Source organism: Papilio machaon, chromosome 14 (genome assembly GCF_912999745.1).
Source record: "Papilio machaon chromosome 14, ilPapMach1.1, whole genome shotgun sequence".
Classification (NCBI taxonomy): Eukaryota; Metazoa; Arthropoda; class Insecta; order Lepidoptera; family Papilionidae; genus Papilio; species Papilio machaon.
This window is the reverse complement of record NC_059999.1, coordinates 1456326-1479741: the sequence shown is the minus strand read 5'-3', so window position 1 is coordinate 1479741 and position 23416 is coordinate 1456326. Positions and strand designations below refer to the sequence as shown.

Here is a 23416-nt window from a genome sequence, read left to right as displayed (position 1 = left end):
TCTGTACTTGAGTTGACATTTAGGTATACTCAGAGTCAATCTGGCATGCCGATAGAATGCTCTACCACTGCATAGTTTCTGTTCCAACAGATGTTTGTGTTAACCGCAATCGACTGCTATTGCGAGTGACATTCTTGATACACACTATTTAGGTATAATACTAAATATTTTGTACTAGCTTTTACCCGCGACTCCGTCCGCTGGGAATAAAAAATTACAAATCTATTTAGTACATATTTTGTCCAAAACGTTATGAATACTTTCACGCTTTATTTGCTATACCTTCTGATGGTGGTTTTCTAAATCTAAACGTCTTTTATGTCAAAGGCATTTACTATAGTTTACTAACAATAAAGCCTTGTATTAAAATACTGTTAGATCTCTTTCAACCTGCAACTAAAAACGAACGAAATGAAAGTGGCAACACTAATTTAATTAAGCGATAGTAATAGAGTGTGTATTGAGGCATTGTCAGTGTAAACAGGCGCAGATAATGTGGCGTAGACAATGGGATGCGGCAAGTTCGACTGTTTACTGTTGTTGCAGACGGGCCGGCGGGCGCCGCGTGCACCGCGCGCTAACGTATGTAGCTGCTTTATTATTTTAGACAGATGATTGTTTTTATAAATTTTAAATCTTATGGCACTTTTTATACGTTGACACGGGGGCGCTAGAATAATAATTTATTTTGACTTATGTTTTCTGGGTCAGATTATCTAATATATAAAATTCTCGTGTCACAGTTTTCGTTCCCGTACTCCTCCGAAACGGCTTGACCGATTTTCATGAAATTTTGTGAGCATATTCAGTAGGTCTGAGAATCGGCCAACATCTATTTTTCATTTTTTTTTTAAGTGCGCGCGGACGGAGTCGCGGGCGACAGCTAGTGTCGGAATATAATTTTAATGGTTATAAACCACTATTGTCAATTTTGGTCAAATAAAATGATCAAATTCCAGTCCTTTTTCTCTTTCCATTATTATTAAAAAATTATAAAGTTACACAACGTATTTGCTACCATCAACTAATTACAAATGTCTGCAGGCAACAAAATTTAAAGTTCAGGAAAAGAAAAAATATAAATCCCAATACAGCTACATACCATTGTATGTTGTAAGTTTGTCGACGCAAGCGGCGCCGTGGTGTCTCGCAGGGCCATCGATCGCCAATCCGACAATTCACAGCTCGCAGCTCGCGCCCGCCCGGCGCCGGCTCTCCCTGTCTCCTGGACCAGCCAACTTATGCCCATTCAATATATTCATGTCACTTTTTAGCACAGATAAATAACTTAATAAACGCGTCACATTCAGTTAAATGTTCCCGACTTGCAATATATAGTCAAAAACTTTAAAATTATATCACATACTAAGTGAGCTATTAGTGACAATTTTTCGACTATTACTATGGCAATTAATCTCAGCTCATTAAATTGATAACTTATGTTGTAAATTTCTCAACTTAGAGTAAAATAAGTTATAATTGAATCATGTAGCGCAACCTTCACCGCTTTAACTTCCGGTGTCAGTCGCTGAGGTTTGCGGATGATTGATTCTACACGTGCTGAGCAATTTATGGTCCTTCGTTGTGTTATTATAAAGTATAAATGTAAATTACATTTACTGCATTTAGAATCGATATCGTCCCACTTAGGGTCCTTTTAGTATAGGTTTAGTTTGATAAATATACACTTAGTGACGCTTTAATAAAACATCAAAGAAATAGCAAGATTATGCAGAATTTTAAAATAATTTAATCCAAACGTAATATACGTTCTAATCGATTGTTCCCGAGACCAAAAACCCTGTATAAAACATATTGTTATCTCTGTTTTGTCAAAGATAATGAGAGGGATGGCGATATGTTTTATACAGAGATTTTGGTCCCACAAACCAAGGAAGTTAAAATGGTATGCGAGGTTAATATTTAGTTATATTGACTTAACAGCGTCTGAACATAGTTTGTTCAACCGCCATTTTGGACAAGTTAAAGATGAATTGGCCAAATTGTGTCTTGTATGCATTACATCTTCAAGGTTACAGAAGCAGTCGCCACGACTACATCTGCGCGGAATTAAAGAAACTTAATGAGTGAGACATTTGACAATGACTCGTCTTACCAGGTTGTTCATAAAAATGTTGTCACTCCGTCCGCGCGGAATAAAAAAAAACTTAATAAGTAGCCTATGTGTTCTTCTAGATTATGTTATACATTTCATCAAAATCCGTTGAGCCGTTACGGAGATACCTTCAAACAAACATCCATCCATCTAAACTTACCCATTTATAATATTAGTAAGATTATGTTAGGTCAAGGTTTATGTTATATTTCCTGTAATCTAAAAATATGAAATTCTAATACATATTTCTCCACAGCTTTAGTAATATTAAGCACTAAATATGCTAATGCGTGCTTTAATTTGTACGAAAACTGTTTAACATTTGACTTTATAGGAATTTTGTGACCTTGAAAAATTTTAACCGGAAAAGTTGTAATAAAGGTGTACACACACTGTACGCTCAATTTCATCATTTTTATTATATAAGTTTAAACCAGAACAGAGAAAACATCTATTTGTTTATATCCACAATTTTTTTCATTTTCTTAAGTCTTCTTAACATACTTTTGAAGTTATATATTTTAGTTTAAGTTAAAGTTGGAGATTATTTGATTCATAATTTTTAATTAACATTTGACAGTGGTAGATCCCGCAATAACACTATTTGTTGGGTGCACGAATTGGCCGGGTCGACCGGTGAAATACCATGACCACACAGAAGACAGGCGTGAAGTGGAAGCAATTCCGCGTTTCGTCTGATGAGTGTGGTACCGGAGGCCTAATTTTAGACCTCTTTCCCTTCCCACCCTTTTCTTATTAGGAAAGGATGGGAAGGGGAAGTGGATTTGGCGGAAGAGGGCGCATAGGAAGGAGAAATATTCTCTTTCTGTGCGTCCCCTTCTCCGTTGATCAAAGTTTGACAACGCATCTGCATTTGCGGATGTCTATGGGCAACGGTCGCCTCGCTATTGCGGCGAATCAAGGTGGCCGTTTACTCGTTTGCCACCTTATGATATAAAAAATAATAATAAACGTTTATAAAAATTAATAAGGAATGATAAGAAAATATAAGACTCAAGAACTCTGTTAAATTTATTCTATTTTCTAACTGAGTTCGATTTTGAATTGGGCCAGTGTGTATGTACCCTTAAAATAATTTAGTATTTCACATTCCAGCAAAGGTTGACATGGTGTAATAAATTATATGTGCGGTCGTTGACCTCAACTCGAATAGTTTGTGATTAAGTATACTAATGGCAGGTATTCTTCGATATATAGACCTTTAGTCGTATCATTTGCGATTAAGCATACTAGTGGTAGGTATTCTTCGACACACAATTGTAGAATACACGTATATCGAAGGTCTACTGCTTTTTATGGCGTGTGTTCATCATTCATTCTAAAAAACCTTGATGCTTCGACCTTTGGAATATAATATGGCCATTTTTAGATCTTTATATTAATGTTGCTATCTTTGTTATGTTAGTGTGTTATAATGTTCACACTCTTAAGTATATATGTGGTGTGGTATAAGGTTATGTATTTGTTACTTTAAAAATAATTACATATAACACAATCAATTATATATTCGTATTATCTATATATATATATATAAATGAAAGTCGTGTTAGTTACACCATTTATAACTCAAGAACGGCTGAATCGATTGGACTGAAAATTGGTGGGCAGGTAGCTTAGAACCAGGAAACGGACATAGGATAATTTTTCTATTTTTTATTCCGCGCGGACGGAGTCTCGGGTAAAAGCTAGCTTTAGATAAATTAAGTAAATACTTTTTTTTTATTATTTTTATTCCTTATCGAATAATGCACCTTAGAATTTATTCCTATTTCACATAATATACTTAAGACTGCAATTACGAGAAGTAACCTTTATAGTACGCTGTAACATACACACAAATATATTTACAAGCGAAAAATTAATTTATTTAAAAAAAATAAGAAGAAACATTACAAGTTATTCATTGACTGAAAACCGTTTGTGTTTAAGTTAAACTGAAGAAAATTATCTATTAATATAGATCATTTATTTATTCCATGGTATATTAAAATTCATATCAGTTGCCAGTATAGAAATTGTAAGAATTTGAAACGTCGCCAAAAAAAGACCGCTTTCGTAACGTCATCCGGACATCCCACCCCTCTGTTTTCCCAAACTGAATCACGACTAAAGAAAAACTTACCCCCGACTGTGTATATAAAGGATGGTAGTTTCCTGAGTCGAGCCAGTCGCGATCCGCAACCCTTGGAGCGAGGGTTGCACGCTACTTCGAACAAATGAACAACTTTTTACGTGAAAATCTCGACACAAATTTTCCAACTTGATGTTAAGGTAAGAAGTGATTTGTTTAACAATATTATTTTAAAAAGTTACCTTTAAATACAGTTTTCATTACGTTTTAGTTTTTTATTGAGTATTAAATTTCGTAGAATTGATATTTAATTTTCAAAGTGTTTTATGAGTGAGGTTATCGTGAAAGTCTAGGCTTGGCTAACGATTATATGACTGCTTTTAGGAAATTGCTAAATTGTATATCTTGCATATTAACATACACGTACATTTTAATTTAATACATATCTACGTTACCTACGATAGAGTAACCTTGGCTTTATTTAGGTTTTATGCAACAAGATCTACCTATTCTTTTACACGTAACTAAAATTAATTAGATAAAATTAATCGTATCAGAAGTCGTTTAGTATTTCTTCACTTTAATTGTGTTGAAATTTTTCAATATTTTATTATAATTTAAACTGATCATTAGAAAACACGTTAAAATTGGTTTAGTAATATTTGAACGTATCTGAATTTTAAAAAATCCTATCCACTTAGAAATTTACATAAGATACTTATCTACTAGCATACTACAAAAGAACAAGTAGCGTAACAAATATTATTTAATACAATTTCTTCCTGTTGTAAATTATTATTCTTAACTCATGGTTATTCAAAATCTTTTCGTTTTTGCAACCTTACATACTTAAGTAAATCATAGAAATGCAACTTATGGATTTCTAGCTTTATATCATTTTCTTATATGTAAGACTAGCTGTCGCCTCCGTCCATGCGGAATTAAAAAAAACTCAATAAGTAGCCTCATCTGTGCCAAATTACTTGAGCCGGAGATAGATAAATAACATTGAAGTTAATCGAAGGTTTATGAGGCATAATTCACTAGCAATGTTTGCAGGGGTCGCCCTTGATTATACAAAGTTATATGTTGATCATGTTAGCGGCATCGTAAGTAAAAATAATGTTTGCATTGCCGAAACATTAATACAAATACGTATTGTGATAATGAAGTGACAATATTTTATACTATTTAGTATTTGAAGGTTTCATCTAATATATAAAATTCTCGTGTCACAGTTTTCGTCACCGTACTCCTCCGAAACGGCTCGACCGATTCTCATGAAATTTTGTGAGCATATTCAGTAGGTCTGAGAATCGGCCAACATCTATTTTTCATACCCCCCCATTTTTTAACTGCGCGCGGACGGAGTCGCGGGCGACGCTAGTATTATGTAAATAAAGCATAAGAATTTGTAGTACGAACATGAGATCGATTCCACGTCGACATTTGGCTTTGAATAATTTTATAACAAAAGTATAAAAAATAATTATATTTGTTACACGAACTTTGCTAATAATTTTCGCGTGATGTTACGTTATTAACATTCATAGTTGCTAACAAAGTCGCGACTTCTGACTGAATACTGGATAATATTTCTTAAATCTAAATCTACGGGCATATACGCTATAGTATGACAGGCAACACGCAATAACACGCTGGTCCAAATCAAAACGTAAACTTTGTAAAAGAATCATCATCATCAGCTCACTATACGTCCCCACCGAGGGGCTCGGAGCCTACCCCAAGTTAGGGCTGACTAGGCCATAGTCAACCACGCTGGCCGAGTGCGGGTTGACTTCACACATATCATTGAATTTATTCTCAGATATGTGCAGGTTGCATCACGATGTTTTCCTTCACCGTAAGAACGTCGGATAAATGTACATATGTAAATCGAAAATCGAAAAACACATTGGTACATGGCGGGATTCGAACCCAGGACCTGCAGATTGCAAGTCAAGTGCTTAACCCCTGAGCCACCGACGCTCTATTGTATACCATACCATACCATATTATACCATTATAGATTCTTCCCTCCTCATAACATACTTTTTAATTTCTCTACAGCTGTTTTTTTTCTAATTTTCTTCTGTAATTTATTATATCAGCATGTACTTATTTTGAAGATTGCGAATTTCAGCTGTTTAAGAATTTTAACTGTCCCAGAGATCCATCCAGTCATATTCGTTTTTCCTTCAGAAAAGAGAGTATTTTTTAAGGTTTCCTTTTAACACTAAGGAGTCAGTTAACACAGACCTTTAATCCCTTTTTACATTACTTACACACTGCTAAGAACCCTTCTAAGTCAAACTTAAGTAATTTTATATTGTAACCCGCGAATACATTACCCTTCTGTCAAATAAAATACGTTTATTTCGTATTATCGACTAAAAAGTTACCTAAAGAATCGTACTAATATAAAAATTATTTGGTAATCTAATGAAAGTTCATTTGTCAAAATTGGTTCAGCCGTTTAGGTTAGGTTCTCATTCAAGAAATACCATTAGATTCAAACCCAGATGACTTACTTAACTTCCTTCCTATGTCCCCGTAGTGGGGCAAAGGGTGTCCACAGTGCGCAGCCAGCTCGCTCTATTTTGGGCTCTGCGTTTGGTCTCGGGCCATGTCACTCGATTGTCTTCATGTCGGCTGCCACTGAACGCCACCAATTTTGTTTAGGACGACCACGTCTTCTTGTTCCAAGCTGAATCCACTCCAGAGCTTCCCAGGGAATCTGACTGGGATCCCGATGAAGCATGCCAATCCAAAACCACTATCAAAAACCCAGATACTTATAAAAAAACTTACATATGCTTGAAAAACATTACACTCTTGTCATTCAAGTAGAAACAATATTACTAAATATGTCCAAGTTAGTAAATGCGTGTCATTTATTTCGTCTAGAAGACATGTGAGTGAGGCCTATGTGAGTACGGAACCTAGATCTGCCATGTTACGTACATTATCGACATTTATTGCGTACAATACCGAATGACGCCAAATATATTAAGGAATAAATTAATTCAATGTAATGTTTCTAAGCTTAAAGATACAATTTCAGTTCTTCAAAAATTCATACCGTTTGTTATGTTTAAAATAAACAATCCCGCACTTTAGGTGGATTCTATTATTAAGTTATTATGATTGTTTAAGAGGTCAATGGCTCTAGAAATTAAATCATATTAATCAATAACCTTTAACAACAGAAAGTAAATATAAAACATATTTTATTTATTCACCTTTGTTAGTTGTCTTGTCAAACAGATGTCTTCCAGCTTCCATTCGTCACGATTTTTTGTTTTGTTTGACCAGATTATCCCTCTAATATTATTGATGTGCTTTGACGAAACGAAATAAATGTTGAAAAACTTTCAAGTACCTTCTTTGATTTGTGAAATGCATTAACGATTATGTAAACAGAAAATTATAAGTTTAATTATGTTTATAAAACACCTAAGTTGACCTGGATGCATTAATTTTGCGGCACACATTCCATAAGGCGCAAACCTAGTGGTATCAGCGCGGCGTCGCGTGTCCAGTCTGCAATGATCATGGTTAAGTCCATTTACTAAGTGTCGGCGTTATCGCCTGACGTTTTGCGGTTAAGGGCTAGTACACACTGAATTTTTCTAAGAATTTAATTTACATATGATAGTTTTATTTCAAAAATAATACGTCTGAAAGCCTGTTCTACTATTTGTTTTACGTTTTTACCATCTGGTTAGTGCGTCGTTTGTTGATTTGGTAATCGCATAGACAGTTTGGAGACTGGAGTTTAGTTATACAGAATGATGGCAAAAATAAAAAGTCGCAATAACACTCGATCAGTCGCAGTCCGCGTCCAACTTCACATGTACATATAAAGTTGCATACACACTGTTAGAGCGAACGTTTGATGGTCAAAAGACTTGCCCTTGTGACTGCGTTCCCGATCGATCGAACGAAGCTTTATAGCAATTACTTAAAGTTGTTTGCAATCTTTTTAATTTGTGGCAAAATTATTATTTGATTAATGTTGGCGCAGTAGTTGGTGAGTTTAATCATGTAATCTTAACGTATTGTGTTCAAAAATAAATTGACATTACACGTTTTTTCCACAGATGTTGAGGATCTGGGAAGGAGACTGCCCGTACTACGAAGCAGCATACGTCCCTCACTGGATTATTTAACAACGGATCATAAGTTTTAAACTGAACAATTTTTTATTTTAGAAACCGATGATCATGATGTTTCCATTGCATTAGGTATTTGTTGAATGATGAAGCGGGCGTGTGCACGGCCACCGCAAACGTGACCCCTCGTGGTCGCTCGAGCGGTTCAGCCCAAAGCCGAGCGACTACGACGGCCGCGCACGCGGAGTCTGCAGCCACGGACGCCCACCGCGCGCACCCCGCATAGCCTAGTAACATCCCTCTCGCTGACGTCGTGATTGTCGGTTCACACGAGTCATTTCGCCGTACCTCGTAGGTAGACGATAAGCTGTCTGAAACTGGGAAAGACCAAAGTACCACTACACATATTGTGGGACTGTGGTCTGGCGGTAACATTAAATTATATCTATGATATCTGTCGCAGGAGAGACGCTGAATGGGCAGCGTCTAATCGAGTTCCGGCTGGGCCATGAGGCGGAGTCGGAGCAAGGGTTGGCGGTGGCGCGCGCCGAGCTACTGGTGCGCGCAGAGGTGCGCTCTCGACGGCCGCGCTTCACACTCTGGGCCTTCACTGTAGCGGGCAACGGCAGCGAGACGCGCGTCGGTCCGCTGGCGGGCGCGGCACGTGGCGCAGGACGCGCGTGGCAGCGACTGGACGTGACGCGCGCTGCGCGGCAGTGGGCGGCGCGGGGCGCGCGTGCTCCCCTGCGCCTGTTGCTCGACTGCAGCGGGTGCGCCGGGCGCGTGCGGCTGCGGCTGGGCGGCGCGGCGGCGGCGCGCCCGCTGCTGCGCCTCACGCTGGCCGCGCGCGCCGCCCGCAGACGACGCGCGCTCGATTGCGACGCGGCGGCACGCGGCCGTTGTTGCCGGCAGACATATTACGTGAGCTTCCGGGCGCTGGGCTGGGACGACTGGATCGTAGCGCCCGAGGGCTATTATGCGAACTACTGCCGCGGCGCGTGCGCGCCCTTCCTGAACTACCACGCGCAGGTGGTGGAGGCCGCGCGGCTGGAGCGCGCCGCCTGCTGCGCGCCCGTGCGCTTCTCCGCGCTCTCGCTCATCTATTTCGGCGCTGACTCCAACATCATCAAGCGCGACCTGCCCGAGATGGTGGTTGAGGAGTGCGACTGCCCGTAGCCCCCTGCGCCGCCTGCCGCGCCGCCCGCCGCCGCACGCCGCCCGCCGCCCGCTTCCGCCGCTCTCGACTCAGATTTACTCCGACTCGTCGTATCGTTTATAAATAATTATTCAGGACCGGTGTAAGGTTGCCCAGTGGCTCGCGCCGGTGCCGGCTGAGCGCGCCGCCGCGGCCGCCCGCTCAGTTAATACGCCGTTTTGTTTCACCCCGTTTGGTGATCGCTTGTAATTATTGTAAACTGTATTATAATAATTATTATAATTATATTAATAATAAATCAACTTTTTCATAATTATTACAGAATATTTTACTTTGTATATCCTTCTAAATAAATATTTTAACATATAAACAATAAAGTACTTAAATATAATGTTGCCGTTAAATTTTGATATCTGATCCTTTAAATATCATTGTATGTATATTAAATATCCATAAGAATATAATAAAAAACATAATTTGAAATGATACATAGTTTTGTTTGCCAAACTGACCGCCATTTCGGAGTAACACTCTGCCAAGCGCAAAGCGCAGCTTACGAATGGTGTGCTGCGTAACGCGTAGCATTGCCACGTAGAACCGGCTAGATAGTCCCGCTACGCAGCAACGTACTACGAATGCAATAATAACTGAATCAATATAAATGAGTGAAATTTTAATTTCATACAAACATCTCACATAAAAAAATTGCAATTAAGCCAATAATAAATTTCGAAATAAAACTAAATAAATTACGAGCAGAAAAAAACACAATTTTTCAACTTACTAATATTATAAATGAAAGTTTAGATATGTGTTTTTATATGGATGAATGTTTGTTTAAATATCTGTAGAACGGCTCAACTAATCTTCATGAAATTTGGCACAGATGTAGATCATAGTCTGGAAGAACGCATAGACTACTTATTTTAAGTTTATAATACCGCGTGGACATAGTCGCGAGCGACAGCTGGTTTTTAAATAAACTGGTAAGGCGAATCAGTTACAAATGTCTATAGTGACGAGTTCTAGCAATCCCACTCTATCTTCACTCTATCCCCTCTATCTTTTGATGTCGTTAAAAAGAAACATAAACACTGTGCATTAAACAGTTCATTAATTAAACATTACTTACCTCTGCCACCCACACGATCATATCAGACAATCGTACATTTTACGAGCTTTCGTTTGCGTACAGCAATACGAATAAAAGAATTGACGTATAACCTCGAATAATAAAACGCCTACACGACGACAGCCTAGTTACGAATGTTCGACATTATTTATTAATTAGACAAATTATTACATACAACATAACTTATACGAACTAATTAAATTTACAACAAATTCACAATCACCCATTTTTCAAAAACGTTAGAAATGATGATGTATTGGATGAAATAAAGTATCGGAAAAATTATGAATTACAAATATTGTGCTCTGAAGTAGAAGTTTTAATAAAAATAAGCCCAAGAAGATAAACCGTACATACAACTGTGTAAGTCACATACAGACGTATAATTTATCAAAATAGACTCAACCTTTTAGTTTACAGATTACAATGGAACAGTAATAAATACTGTTACCCTTCTACCAGTCGGGTAAATGTTAATATTCCTCTATCTGTATGATACAGCATTAGATTTGCAATGACAATGTCAACATGGTGGTTGCATGATGGCCGGTTGGTTTCCGTGGTGACGTGCATTCGATCCGCTGCAGTAAATAATTCACGGGCGGCATCGCGAGCTAATTTTAGCCGACCCTTCGACCTGCCCTCACCTAACCCTTGCAAAACATTTTCTTTAACTTGAAACATTTTTTTATCATTTTTATTAGAGATATTTAGAGAATTTTACTGGTACAACTGCAGCATAAATAGTCCGTCTACAATATAACCTGTAATCTACTCAATGTTGGATGATTTAGACTATAAGAGACCATAAGTGACCAGAAGTTTTTTTTTATCCAAACTTCGAGGTTGATGGATTAACTGTACATGTAAAAAATAACGAAATACTACACTGAAATAAAATTACTCGTTAAAAAGATTTTATAAAAAAGAAAGAATACTTTTAAATATCAAAAGGAATGTTTATCCGTTTTAAAGGAACATAGACTTGGCAGACGAATTCTTTGGTATTGAATATCGTCAAACAGAGAGTACGTGAGCCTGAGAGAATTCATACGTGCGTCTTCGACCGCAGCCGCAGTCGCCGAGTGGCATTATACGTTGCCAAATTATTTTGTTAACTCAGTATACTGGAGTCTAGACTAGTATTTTATTATTTTAGATTTAATTTTGCGGCTTATTTAACCTGATTATCAGTATGAAGTCTTCGTTATTTTTTTTTTTATTTTAAGAGTCACTTTATAAAATTAAGTCTACTTTGCTGTCTACTTCTTGCTTGCTGCTTTGAACGTCATCGAAGTCAGAATTGCTTAATTGCCAATAGGACGTCCCTTAATGTAGTTCCAATAAATTAATCTCTCATTAAAAACTAAACAAAGATACTTTTATTTGTTCAGTTGGGTTGCTTTTTAATGCTCTTTAAAAATGTTTATGCAAGTCGCAAATTTTTCAAGCTTGAAAAGTTCAACATCCGTGAAGTGAGAAGTCATGCGTTTCCACAGCATATCTTCTCTGTCAAAAGCACCAGCAGGTTAAGTTTATTAAGTGTTTCTTTTCCTTATGTACTGCGAGTATTCACACAAATTATTGTACAACAATTAACTAACGGGAAGACCACAGAATTAGTACACATTAAATTTTCTATTTTAATGCCATCTATTGATTCTTTTTAATGATATTACGCCATCTAGTATGTTTTTAATAAAACATGATTGAAAATTTCTAATTACTGTAGGCAATGTTTCATTTGTTTCTCAAAAATTAAAAAATTCAACTTAAAATTTAGTTGAAACTAGCTCGCGACTCCGTCTGCGCGAAATTAAAAAAAACTTGATAAGTTACCTATGGGTCTTTCTAGACTATGTTCTATATTTATGCCAAATTTCATTGAGCCCCGTTGAGCCGTTCTGGAGATACCTTCAAACAAACATCCATCCATCCATCTAAACATTCACATTTATAACATTAGTAAGATGATCTTATGCATCTTTTTCGCGTCTTCAGACATTCATATCTCTTTGGTGATAGAGAGCAAATAAAAAATCATCATCAACCTGCCCTTTTTACCTACGTAGTGTTGGCACAGTACTACTCTACCATACATCTCTATTAGCCATCGTATCTGAATTTCACATCCTTCTTACACATATCCTCTTTCAAATAATCCATATTCAATCAAATAACAAATGAGAAATACTTATTTGAAAATAATTAACATACTTTATTAGAGACTAGCTTTTACCCGCGACTCCGTCCGCGCGGAATAAAAAATAGAAAACGGGGTAAAAATTATCCTATGTCCGTTTCCTGGTTCTAAGCTACCTGCCCACCAATTTTCAGTCAAATCGATTCAGTCGTTCTTGAGTTATAAATAGTGTAACTAACACGACTTTCTTTTATATATACAGATAGATTTTCTAATACGTGCCAGTGTTAAATAAAAAAATTAAGATAAAAAATATTGTAACTTTAGGAGGTAAACTTTATTTGTAATAATTCATATATATTTATCAACAATACTACATAAAGAATCTTATATAGACATAGTTTATAGCGATAGTATACATATATGCAGGAAACATCTCTACATCTACGTTCTAAGAAGGTTGTAAAGAGTAAACATATATAAAACATTAGTTAATACATTGTAAAACGTACATAAACATTATATAGTTCATCTAATAGAACATCTAAACAACCTTACATAAACATCAAATCGATGGCTCCTACAAATAAGGGCCAATGTGCAAATTGACAACTTTTCAAAAGAGGCTCTCAAAGTTTCAACCGTTTTACTTCAACAAAAAATAACATTTAAACCTGTAAATGTGTATTTTGTTTAGTGGTATTGTTAACCAAACTAAGAGATGGTTTTTAACATAAAAAATTAAAAATCATCAATTTGTTATTTTGGCCCTTATATAGGATCCATCGAAATATTCTTATGTACTTTATATTCATACTATATTTGTTTCAGTAGTTATATTTAAATTTAATGTTACGATGAAATCAAGTTAATTATTTTTATATTTGGCATTAACACAATCTTAATGTAAGCCCTGATATGAATATAAATAATAATTTCTGAATACAATAACCTATAATGTGCGTTAAATATTAATAAAATTATTATAAAAATAAATTCTGTAATTAGAACTTATACTTCTCAATTTATATAACATTACATTAATACATAATGCGACGAATATTAAATAATTTAAAAAGTCCATATGTTTAAACACAATATAGTTCAGAAAATGTCATTTTAATTTAATCACTTTCTAAGCTTGCGTCAAAAATTTTAGGAAGCAACAATGTTTAATTGAACCAAGAATATAATAGCAACACATGTAATAATGTTATCTCTGTTTGATTCAAAGAAGATGAGAGAGATGGCATTATAACACTAATCACAATTGTCGTCTCTTCCTTCTTTGACAAAACAAAGACAATATGTATTAATGTATTCGTCAGTCGAATTTAACCGTTAATTTCAATTATAACATACTAGCTTTTACCCGCGACTCCATCCGCGCGGAATAAAAAAAAATGCACACAAGATAAAAAAGTTCCTATGTCCGTCTCCTAGTTCTAAGCTACCTCCCCATCAATTTTCAGCTAAATCAGTTCGACCGATCTTGAGTTATAAATAGTGTAACTAACACGACTTTCTTTTATATATATAGATATATTATGATAAATTGTAACATTATCTGTTTTTTCAAGTATAATGATAGGGATGGAAATATATTAATACAGATGTTACTACAAATCGTAAGATAATCATGTTTTCTATCATACTACGGTAACTCCAACGCCATAACGGCGAGTGCGTCGTGAGGCGGCGGCACGTTGAATACAGGCCGGCCGTCCGCCCCGCAGTAGTCCGCGTAACACACACGCCGCAATGTACGCAGACCCAGCGAGCTACAGATGCGCTGCGAGTACGCGCCTGTCGCGTCCACTTTGAACAACTGAAAGGAATTATTTGATTAGTTGATCGCAGCAAGTGAATGTGCTTTTTTATATATTACTAGCTGTCGCCCGCGACTCCGTCCGCGAACAGTTATAAAAAAAATGAAAAATAGATGTTGGCCGATTCTCAGACCTACTGAATATGCTCACAAAATTTCATGAGAATCGGTCAAGCCGTTTCGGAGGAGTACGGGAACGAAAACTGTGACACGAGAATTTTATATAGTATTAGATAAAGTGACAGATGAATACGCGGCCAACTGAATACGCCGAAATAGCGAAGTGACCGCTGCCCATAGACATCCGCAATCGCAGATGCGTTGCCTTTAATCGAGGGAGGAGTAGACGCACTGAAAGAAAATATTTCGCCTTCCAATGCGTCCCTTACTCCATAAAATCCACTTCCCTATACCATCAGTTCCTTATAAGAAAAGGGTGGGAGGAGAAAGAGGATTATGTTTAAAGTGTCACAAGCGCCTTCCTATTATTTCCACTTCTTACATCCGTTTTTTTTTTATTCCTCCCCTGCAAATAAAAACATTGATAAATCAGTAATATCAAATCAAACCTTAAACTGTTTTTCCTTTGCAACATCGATACTTCGCTTCATCAATTCCTTGGCCAGTCCTTTGCCGCGCGCCGCATTCGACACTGAGATAATTCTACACTCCAGTATACGATCCACTTGGTACGTGCTGAAGAGGTTCAGATCCCTACTCACAGTGTAGAGGATAGTAAATATCTTGTTGTACTTCTCGTCCGATGATTGCTGTATCTTCTCTATAGACTGCTCTATGTCTCCGGGTCATAAGATGCCATTGAGAGCTACGCCGAGCACCTGGAATTAAATGAGAAATTATGTTAATTTTGGAGTTTTTACATAGATAATTACGATATTTCTTTTTATAATTTGAACAAACTTATCTATTGGGATGGACAGCGATCAAAAAGGCCAAGTAGACTGGGCGACTAATAGCTGACGAAGAACAGTAGCAAGTGATTATTACCGTGTCTCCTTGCATAGCAGCTATTGATAGTCCGTCAGCTATAGTAGCTGTGCACAGTCGCTCGAGCGCGGCGTGCGGCTGACCGCGCTCGCAAAGTCCCACCGCCTTGTTGAGAGGCTCATCAGCAAAGAAGCTGTCTCTCAAGTGTTGCAGTACAGCCTCGCCCATCTCACTAGTAATCCTTACGAAGTTCGCCATACCTGGAATATGGAGTTAATAGATTTAACACATGGAGTGGAGTGGCTGTAATGCTAGCAAAAAAGTTAAAGAAATGGCAGACAGATTCGTTACGTTTTTGTTACAAAGATAATTGACATAGAAATCTACTAGCTAAAACACGTTATATATATTCGTAATTTCGATTAAAAATATTGTACATGATGCATCTTACGACATTTTGGAGGGTTAGTAGTTTTTTTTTATTAATCGTTTAAATTAAAATTAATAATATTTCTAGTAAATATTACGATAGAACTTTTGATTAGAAATACATTATTGTTCTTAGTTTTGATGAATGACGGAAATTTAGTATTGTAAATAATGTAATATACCTTAGTCAATTATTCATTATGAATATAAAGAGCTTTAACAGTGGTAGAAGTCAGCAACAACAAAATCAGTTGCACGAATTGGCCTCGCTCAGTGAAATACCACGACCTCACAGAAGACAGGCGTCAAGTGGAAGTAATTCCGCGTTTCGTCTGATGAGTATGATGCCGGAGGCCTAATTTTAGTCCTCTTTCTTTAGTCTTAGTTTAGTCTTCTTAGGAGGTGGATTTGATGGAGGAGGAGATGCATAGGAAGGTAAATTATTTTCTTTTTGTGCGTTTCCTTCGTCGACTACCCTCAGTAGGCAACACATCTGCAATTGCGAATGTTTGTGAGCAGCGGTCGCTTCGCCATTTCGGCGAATTCATGTGGACGCTTGCTCGTTTGCCACCTTGTACTCTCAACTTCTCAAATTGTTCAAAGTTGATATCAAATATTATGAAAGGTTCTTACTTAAAGCTTACTCTGATAACTACGAATGAATTAACTACCTATGTTCCGTTTTTTCTTATTATTACTTATAAACTGAAATATTTAAAGAATTATTTGAAGACATTTATGACAACAATCATAGAAACTAAGCACATTCCTTTAAATAAAAAAAAACAAATAATACAATACAATTGTTACTAGCAATATATATATATCACAAGTTAAGAAAACAAAAGTGTAAATAAACTTGAAAGAATGCATCAATAACAAATCATTTCAGTCGAAAAAAATCCTCAAAGGTATATAGAGCTATGAACGGACATCGGTATTAAACTTCACAACAAAGAACAAATGGATTTCAATTTGATCAGAGGAATTCCATTAGGCGGACATAGATAAAAGGAGCCGGGCCTAAAGGGGGGACCTAGGGATGGGGACCTAGAGATGGGGGCTAGGGAGCGAGGCGTCAAGGCGGCAATCCCCGGGATATCGGGCCAAGGTCGGTCGGCAGCGACAATATACAATCCAAGGGCGTGTATCAATCCCTAGAGAATAAATAACCTATTCTATGTTATTGCATATTAATGTGATGTACTTACAAAATATGAACAGATTTACTAATCTCGATGATGACAGAATTACTGATCTAGATGCAATTTGGAATACATAGTCTGGAAGAACACATAAGCTACTAAATAAGTTCTATTTTAAATCTGCGCGGACGGAGTCGCGGGCGACAGCTAGTATAAAGATAAAAACCAAAGTTTGTATTTAGTCCTCTATGAGTTCATAAACCACTTTGTAGATTTTAATAAAGCTTTGGTGAGCACGCCTTAGAATGTTTGTATTTTAAAGAGCTAAGAAATATGTTTTTCTTACACAAAAAGATTTAATATTATTTATGTATTTAGTATTTCAAAGTTATTTTTACTGTCGACTTTACGAAAGCTGTGTTTAGTAAGTTACGATAATAAATATATCTTAGAAGGAATCTTTCCTCGCAATATTTAAGGACATTCTAAGGCCTGGCCTCAATACAAAAATCCCCGTCATAAATAATTCATTCTTTAAGCTGATCTTTATGGAATACCCGTCGGCTTTCAACAAGGGAAATTTCTTTCGTAACTGACCAAATTATTTACTGAAATTAATGATCGTACTTCAACATAATCATTATTTAAATATTTAAACTGTCTTATTTCGAATAAAAAGATTTTATCCAACTGAATCAGAAAGGTAATATTTTTAGCGGGAATGTATTTACAGTGAAACCTGGTTAAGTGAGACATCAAGGGACCTGCAATGTCGTTTCACTTATAGAGGTATTCCACTTACCCAGTGTCTCAGATATACAGGTATAAATAAATATCTGTCTCATTTACAGAGGGTTCCATTAATAGAGGTGAGAATACAGGTTATTTCAGTTATATATGTGCGATCATTAAATAAAATAACGTGGTATGTATGTAAATGAGTTTTAATAAAAAAAAATCAATTTTATGTTTACTCTGAATTATTCTACAAAGAGTAGATTTTGGCACATTAAATTCGGCACAAACTTCTTCGCGTGTCTTCCCACTTTCATAAACGGATATTAACTTCAGTTTTTCACGTAATGATAACGATTGTAGCTTTCGTTTTGACATTTTTCAAATAAACATCTGTATGATAGTAAAGCGAAACTAAAACTGAAGGTAATTGAAGCTCAAAATTTGTACTTACGTACTTGGAATTACGTGTGGAATTTGTGGGTAGAATAAGAATGAGTAAACAATCAATGTTATCTCAGTTACAGAGGTTTATGCATATAAAATTTACTCGCTGTCTCAGTTATAGAGGTAACTATGATGATAAATCGGAAGAACAAATCCCAGATATAGAGGTTTACCTCGTCCCACTAACAGAGGTAATTCAGTGCCAAAGTGTTGGGACCTCAGCATGAGTTCCAGTTATGGAGGTTTCTCACTTATCCAGGTCCCACTTAACCAAGTTTCACTGTAATAAGTTTGGTATATTATTTAACATGATTCAATAATTTTTTTTATAAAAATATTAATTTGAAATAGTTAATATTAAAATCATTGAATAGAATAATACGCATCGTTCAATAGAACAAATAAAACGAGCAATTAATTTTACATTCGGTATGAACTGAAGAATTTAATAATGCCTTTGTGTTTCACGGTACACGTGAAAATGCTCCCCTTATCCAAATACCTGGTTCAGGGTAAATAATGTTTAGTCGCAGATATTATCATCATGAAATTGATTTGTATGTATTTCGCAATATTATTTAATAAAACGTCTACGATTTAATTAAATTTTACTCGCAGTCAGTTTTATTGCGTCGTTACGAATTTGTAGTCGTACTAAACACCTCATCTTCTCGCAATAACACTGGTAATAAGGTTCGTTGCATTTGCTCAGTTAAGGTTGTTATTTGTATTAAATTTTTATATTAGTTAACAATTTAGAAAGTACTTGGTTAAAGTAAATACAGATATATTTACGTGTCTTAATTTAATGTTGAAATGAAGCAAGAGTGTTGAATAAAAATATAATGAAAAGGCGGACGATTCTTAACCTATAGCCCTAGTAAATTGGTTGCTCATTGTAAGTTGGTTCGCCAAAGTTTATTAAAGAACAACAGTCTGTTATCAAAATAAATTTTCAGTAAAATCAATCTAAAAATCTTGCAAACCTAAACAAAAATGTGCCACCGAACTAGCTAAATCAATAATTCAATTAACAACTCCCTAGGGAGAACTCCCCAGGGAGTACGGCCCCAATGTCACCCCACTAATATGAGTGACAGCCAAGTATTAGAGACTTCGCTTTGAATTTATTACTAAAAATATTCCCGCATTAATAATGGAAAAAACTATTATTATTATTAGGATCGATCATGTGATATAAATAAAAAAAGCTATATACTAGCTGTCACTCGCGACTCCGTCCGCGCGGAATTAAAAAAAAACATAATAAATAGCCTATGTGTTCTTCCAGACTATGTTCTATATCCATACCATCATCAATATCCGTTGACTCGTTCTGGAGATACATTCAAACAAACAGTCATCCATCCATCCAACAAAAATATATTGTTGTCTCTATTATTTCCAAAAGACTGAGAAACATGACAACATGTTTTTAAATCTATATTTCAACATTGGAAATTCACTGAGATGCCATCTTTTTTTGTAACGATTATAAATAAATATTCATTGAAAGGTCCGTATCTAATAAAGTGTAAAAGAATCCTATCTTAACTATACTAACATTATAAACAGAAATGATTGGATTGTTTATTAGTTTGCAATGTACAGGCTCCGAAACTATTGAACCGATTTGAAAAATTCTTTCACTTTTGGGAATCTACACTATCCACGGGTGACATAGACTATATCTATAGTAGGCAACTGCTAGTTTTATTCATAGTTATGAAAAAAATACGCTTTAGAAATAACTATAAATCTCCTTATATTTATATATGTTCCGTCGTCAAGTAGCGCGTGATGTAGGTCAACGAATAATTATATTATACTTATTTTAATCAAACAAAAACCTTTCTACAATATGTTATCTATTAAGGAGAAACATAATATAATAGTTGTCGCCCTCGATTCCGTTAGCGCGGAATTAAACGTCACAAGTAGCTTACTAGTGTTCTACATCTGTGCCAAATTTCTTCAAGATCCATTAATCCGTTCTGGAGATACCTTCTAACAAACATCCATCCATCTAAACTTTCGCATTTATAATATTAGTAAGAAGTAAAATTCTTTTTGATTTCAGAAAAGCATACACGTCGTAAATAAATTCTTAATAGACTTTTCTGGTCTCAAATATAATAAAGAGTAGGCTTATTGTCTCCGCCGGAAACTACCCTAACTTCAGATTAAGTTTTTAATTACAATAGTGTGAGGTAACTAAGCTTGATTCCCAAATATTATTAAGTTGAGAAAAAAGATCATTTTTAGGTGGCTGTTGTGATTGATATGTCTGAAAACTGCAAACTAACTGCGCATGTCAGATGATAGGCGAATAAGATGTCAATCAGTACAACTAGAGAGCTAGTAAGGTGATGTTATGTATACATTTTTAAATAAAGCATTGGAACAAATTTGTCTTTATATCAATTGATATTGATCATATAATTTTACATTTTATCCTCATTATCATTATAAAGGTTCACACTAAAAAAAACTTTAGTTGTTCTTTATTTCGTACATTAATTTGTGAGTTACAGGGTATTAAAAATTAACGTCAACAAAGAAATTTAGCTTCATTAAACGATATTATTTGGAATGTCAAAAAACAAACTAGACGGCTGAATTTTTAAATTTACTGCTAATTAGGAGACATTTTAGTATCGTCCATTCTGTTCACAAAATTTTCGATGTTAAAAATTCAGCTTGCATAGTCTAGACTAGATTTTCATCAAAAACTATCGATAAAAGTATAGCGACAATAAAAAAATTATTAAAAGCTTTTATTTTAGCTTTACTTCGATAAAATTTACATTTATTGCAATTATAGTTTTATTTCTAACTAAAAATAATGGATAACTTTTCCCCAACCTAATATTAAATTTATTTCTAACATGGAAGTAAAATGATTGAAAAAATGTTTACATTTAAACTATATCGATTAAATCAGTCGGCAAATTTACTTCAGAAAACCATCAATTAAATGAAAAGCACAAGCTTTTCAATCACTATTCATAAAATAATAATAATGAAAATATAACAAAGAGACAACAAAACACAAAGATAAAATGATTAAATATTACAAACACATGCATGTAATTCAAAATAAGTTAATATAATAATACAAAATATATACATTTAAATACGTATATATAGATAAAAAGTAAGTAACTCACCTCGTGCGTTACTGTGGACTGCCCCGTGCGCACTGAGCTCGTGATAAGTGAGGCGCGCCCCGCCCGCCCTAGCACAAAGAATTTAAAAACAGATATGCATTTTGGTATAATATAAATATTTTTTATATTCATTCAATTGGGTAAACTTTTTAACTACTACACTGACATTAATCTATATATATAAAAGAAAGTCGTGTTAGTTACACTATTTATAACTCAAGAACGGCTGAATCGATTTAGCTGAAAATTGGTGGGTAGGTAGCTTAGAACCAGGAAAAGGACATAGGATAAATTTTACCCCGTTTTCTTTTCTTTTTTTTTTTATTCCGCGCGGACGGAGTCGCGGGCAAAAGCTAGTTGGTTATAAAATCCATCTCTTAGTTTAGATTAAGTATGAAAAAGAACTTTTAAAAATTATTATGATAATTATATTGATGCTTTTAGGCATTTGAAATATATTGACTGAGCGGCTAAATATTTATAAATTTCCTTTTATAAAATCGGGGATCGAACCTTAACAGTTTAGCACAAAAAGTTATAGTTTTTTCCAATAACATAATTAAGAACTAGTTATGAAAGAGCAATAACCAAACAAAAAAAAACAATGTCTACCAAATATTTAAACACAGACCTATTTAATATAACTGATTGGTGTTATTTAAATTTTTTGTTAAATTAACTATAAATTAATTGTTTTGTTAATGAAATTAAGTACATTTAGTTAATTTAATTCCACTGTAACATAATTTACTTTCGTAACATTATTGTGTTCTTTTTCCTACAAAGTATTATCTTCAAGTATAAACTCGTAGCAAACGGTAGAGCTTTTGTGTACAGTGCTACGCCGGCAAAGAATAATCAACAAGCAGAAGTATCATTTGATTGATACAAAAATATAAATAATAATGGTCCCAAGTCTTGCTTTTAAACATCTATATATATAAAAGAAATTCGTGTTAGTTACACTATTTATAACTCAAGAATGGCTGAATCGATTTGACTGAAAATTGGTATAAGCTTAGAACCGGGAAACGGACATAGGATAATTTTTACCCCGTTTTCTATTTTTTATTCCGCGCGGACGGAGTCGCGGGTAACAGCTAGTTAATCATACATATAATAGCTGGTGTTTGAAAATATAAATGAAATTTAATGAATAAAAAAATCATACGAAGGAAACAATAATTTTTTAAATTGTATTCTATTAAAATTAAATATTACTATAGTAAAAATGGCATACTACTTAGCCTGATGGCAAATAAATAATAGAATGGAACTAAACAATAGTTAATTAGCAACTATTCATTGCAGGACTAGACGCAAGAAATGAGGTGAAGATAAAAGTGCGAGACTTTCAAGAACTTCAATGCACTTTTGCACTTTTCTGGATTTATTTATCTGATAAGTGGAGCATTGAGTGTACTCGATAGCGTGAAGTGACACCGGCGTCAGTTTACACGCCATGCAAATGCTTTTTTATTTAATTTTATTTTTTTTATATTTTTGATACCTTGATATTGTAGGTAGAGGAAATTTTATATCGTAAATAATTGTCGCCCGCGACTCCGTCCGCGTGGAATTTAAAAAAAAACATAATAAGTAGCCTATGTGTTCTTCCAGACTATGATCCACATCTGTGCCACATTTCAGCGAGATCCTCTGATACGTTCCGGGGATACCTTCAAACAAACATCCATCCATCCATTCATCTAAACATTCACATTTATAATATTAGTAAGATTCATAATAAATCTCGTTGGATAAGAAAAAACAATAAGAGATACCTTAAACGTTTAGTTCCAAAACGAAATATGACCGTTAGCATTTTACACAAATTTGAGATCTGCTGATAGAGGTTTAAAAAGCTAAATTACTTAAAATTTTATTGGTTCTTGAACCGTCAAAATAATTCTTATTTTATTACATCATGATTTGTTTTAATTTAATGAAGCATCGTGAA

At 35.2% G+C, this 23416-nt stretch overlaps 1 protein-coding gene and 1 pseudogene across 2 annotated transcripts; one reads left to right on the top strand and one right to left on the bottom strand.

The window, feature by feature from the left end:
- The first annotated feature begins 562 nt into the window (after nt 1-562).
- LOC106711986 (inhibin beta chain) lies at nt 563-9499 on the top strand. Of its 2 annotated transcripts, none has more exons than XM_045680989.1 (2): nt 563-582; nt 8312-9499. In XM_045680989.1, exon 2 carries the CDS (start codon nt 8771-8773, stop codon nt 9497-9499), a length of 729 nt encoding a protein of 242 aa, XP_045536945.1. In that variant the 5' UTR covers nt 563-582; nt 8312-8770. The 2 variants fall into 2 exon arrangements, with proteins under 2 accessions (XP_045536945.1, XP_014359910.2); XM_014504424.2 differs by lacking the exon at nt 563-582 and adding an exon at nt 4317-4408.
- A 4872-nt stretch (nt 9500-14371) lies between these two features.
- Nucleotides 14372-23370, bottom strand: LOC106711961 (annotated as a pseudogene).
- Between the last annotated feature and the right edge of the window lie 46 nt (nt 23371-23416).

Excerpts from the sequence above, each read along its gene's own strand:
- LOC106711986 (XM_045680989.1), top strand. The coding sequence starts at position 8,771 with ATGATATCTGTCGCAGGAGAGACGCTGAATGGGCAGCGTCTAATCGAG.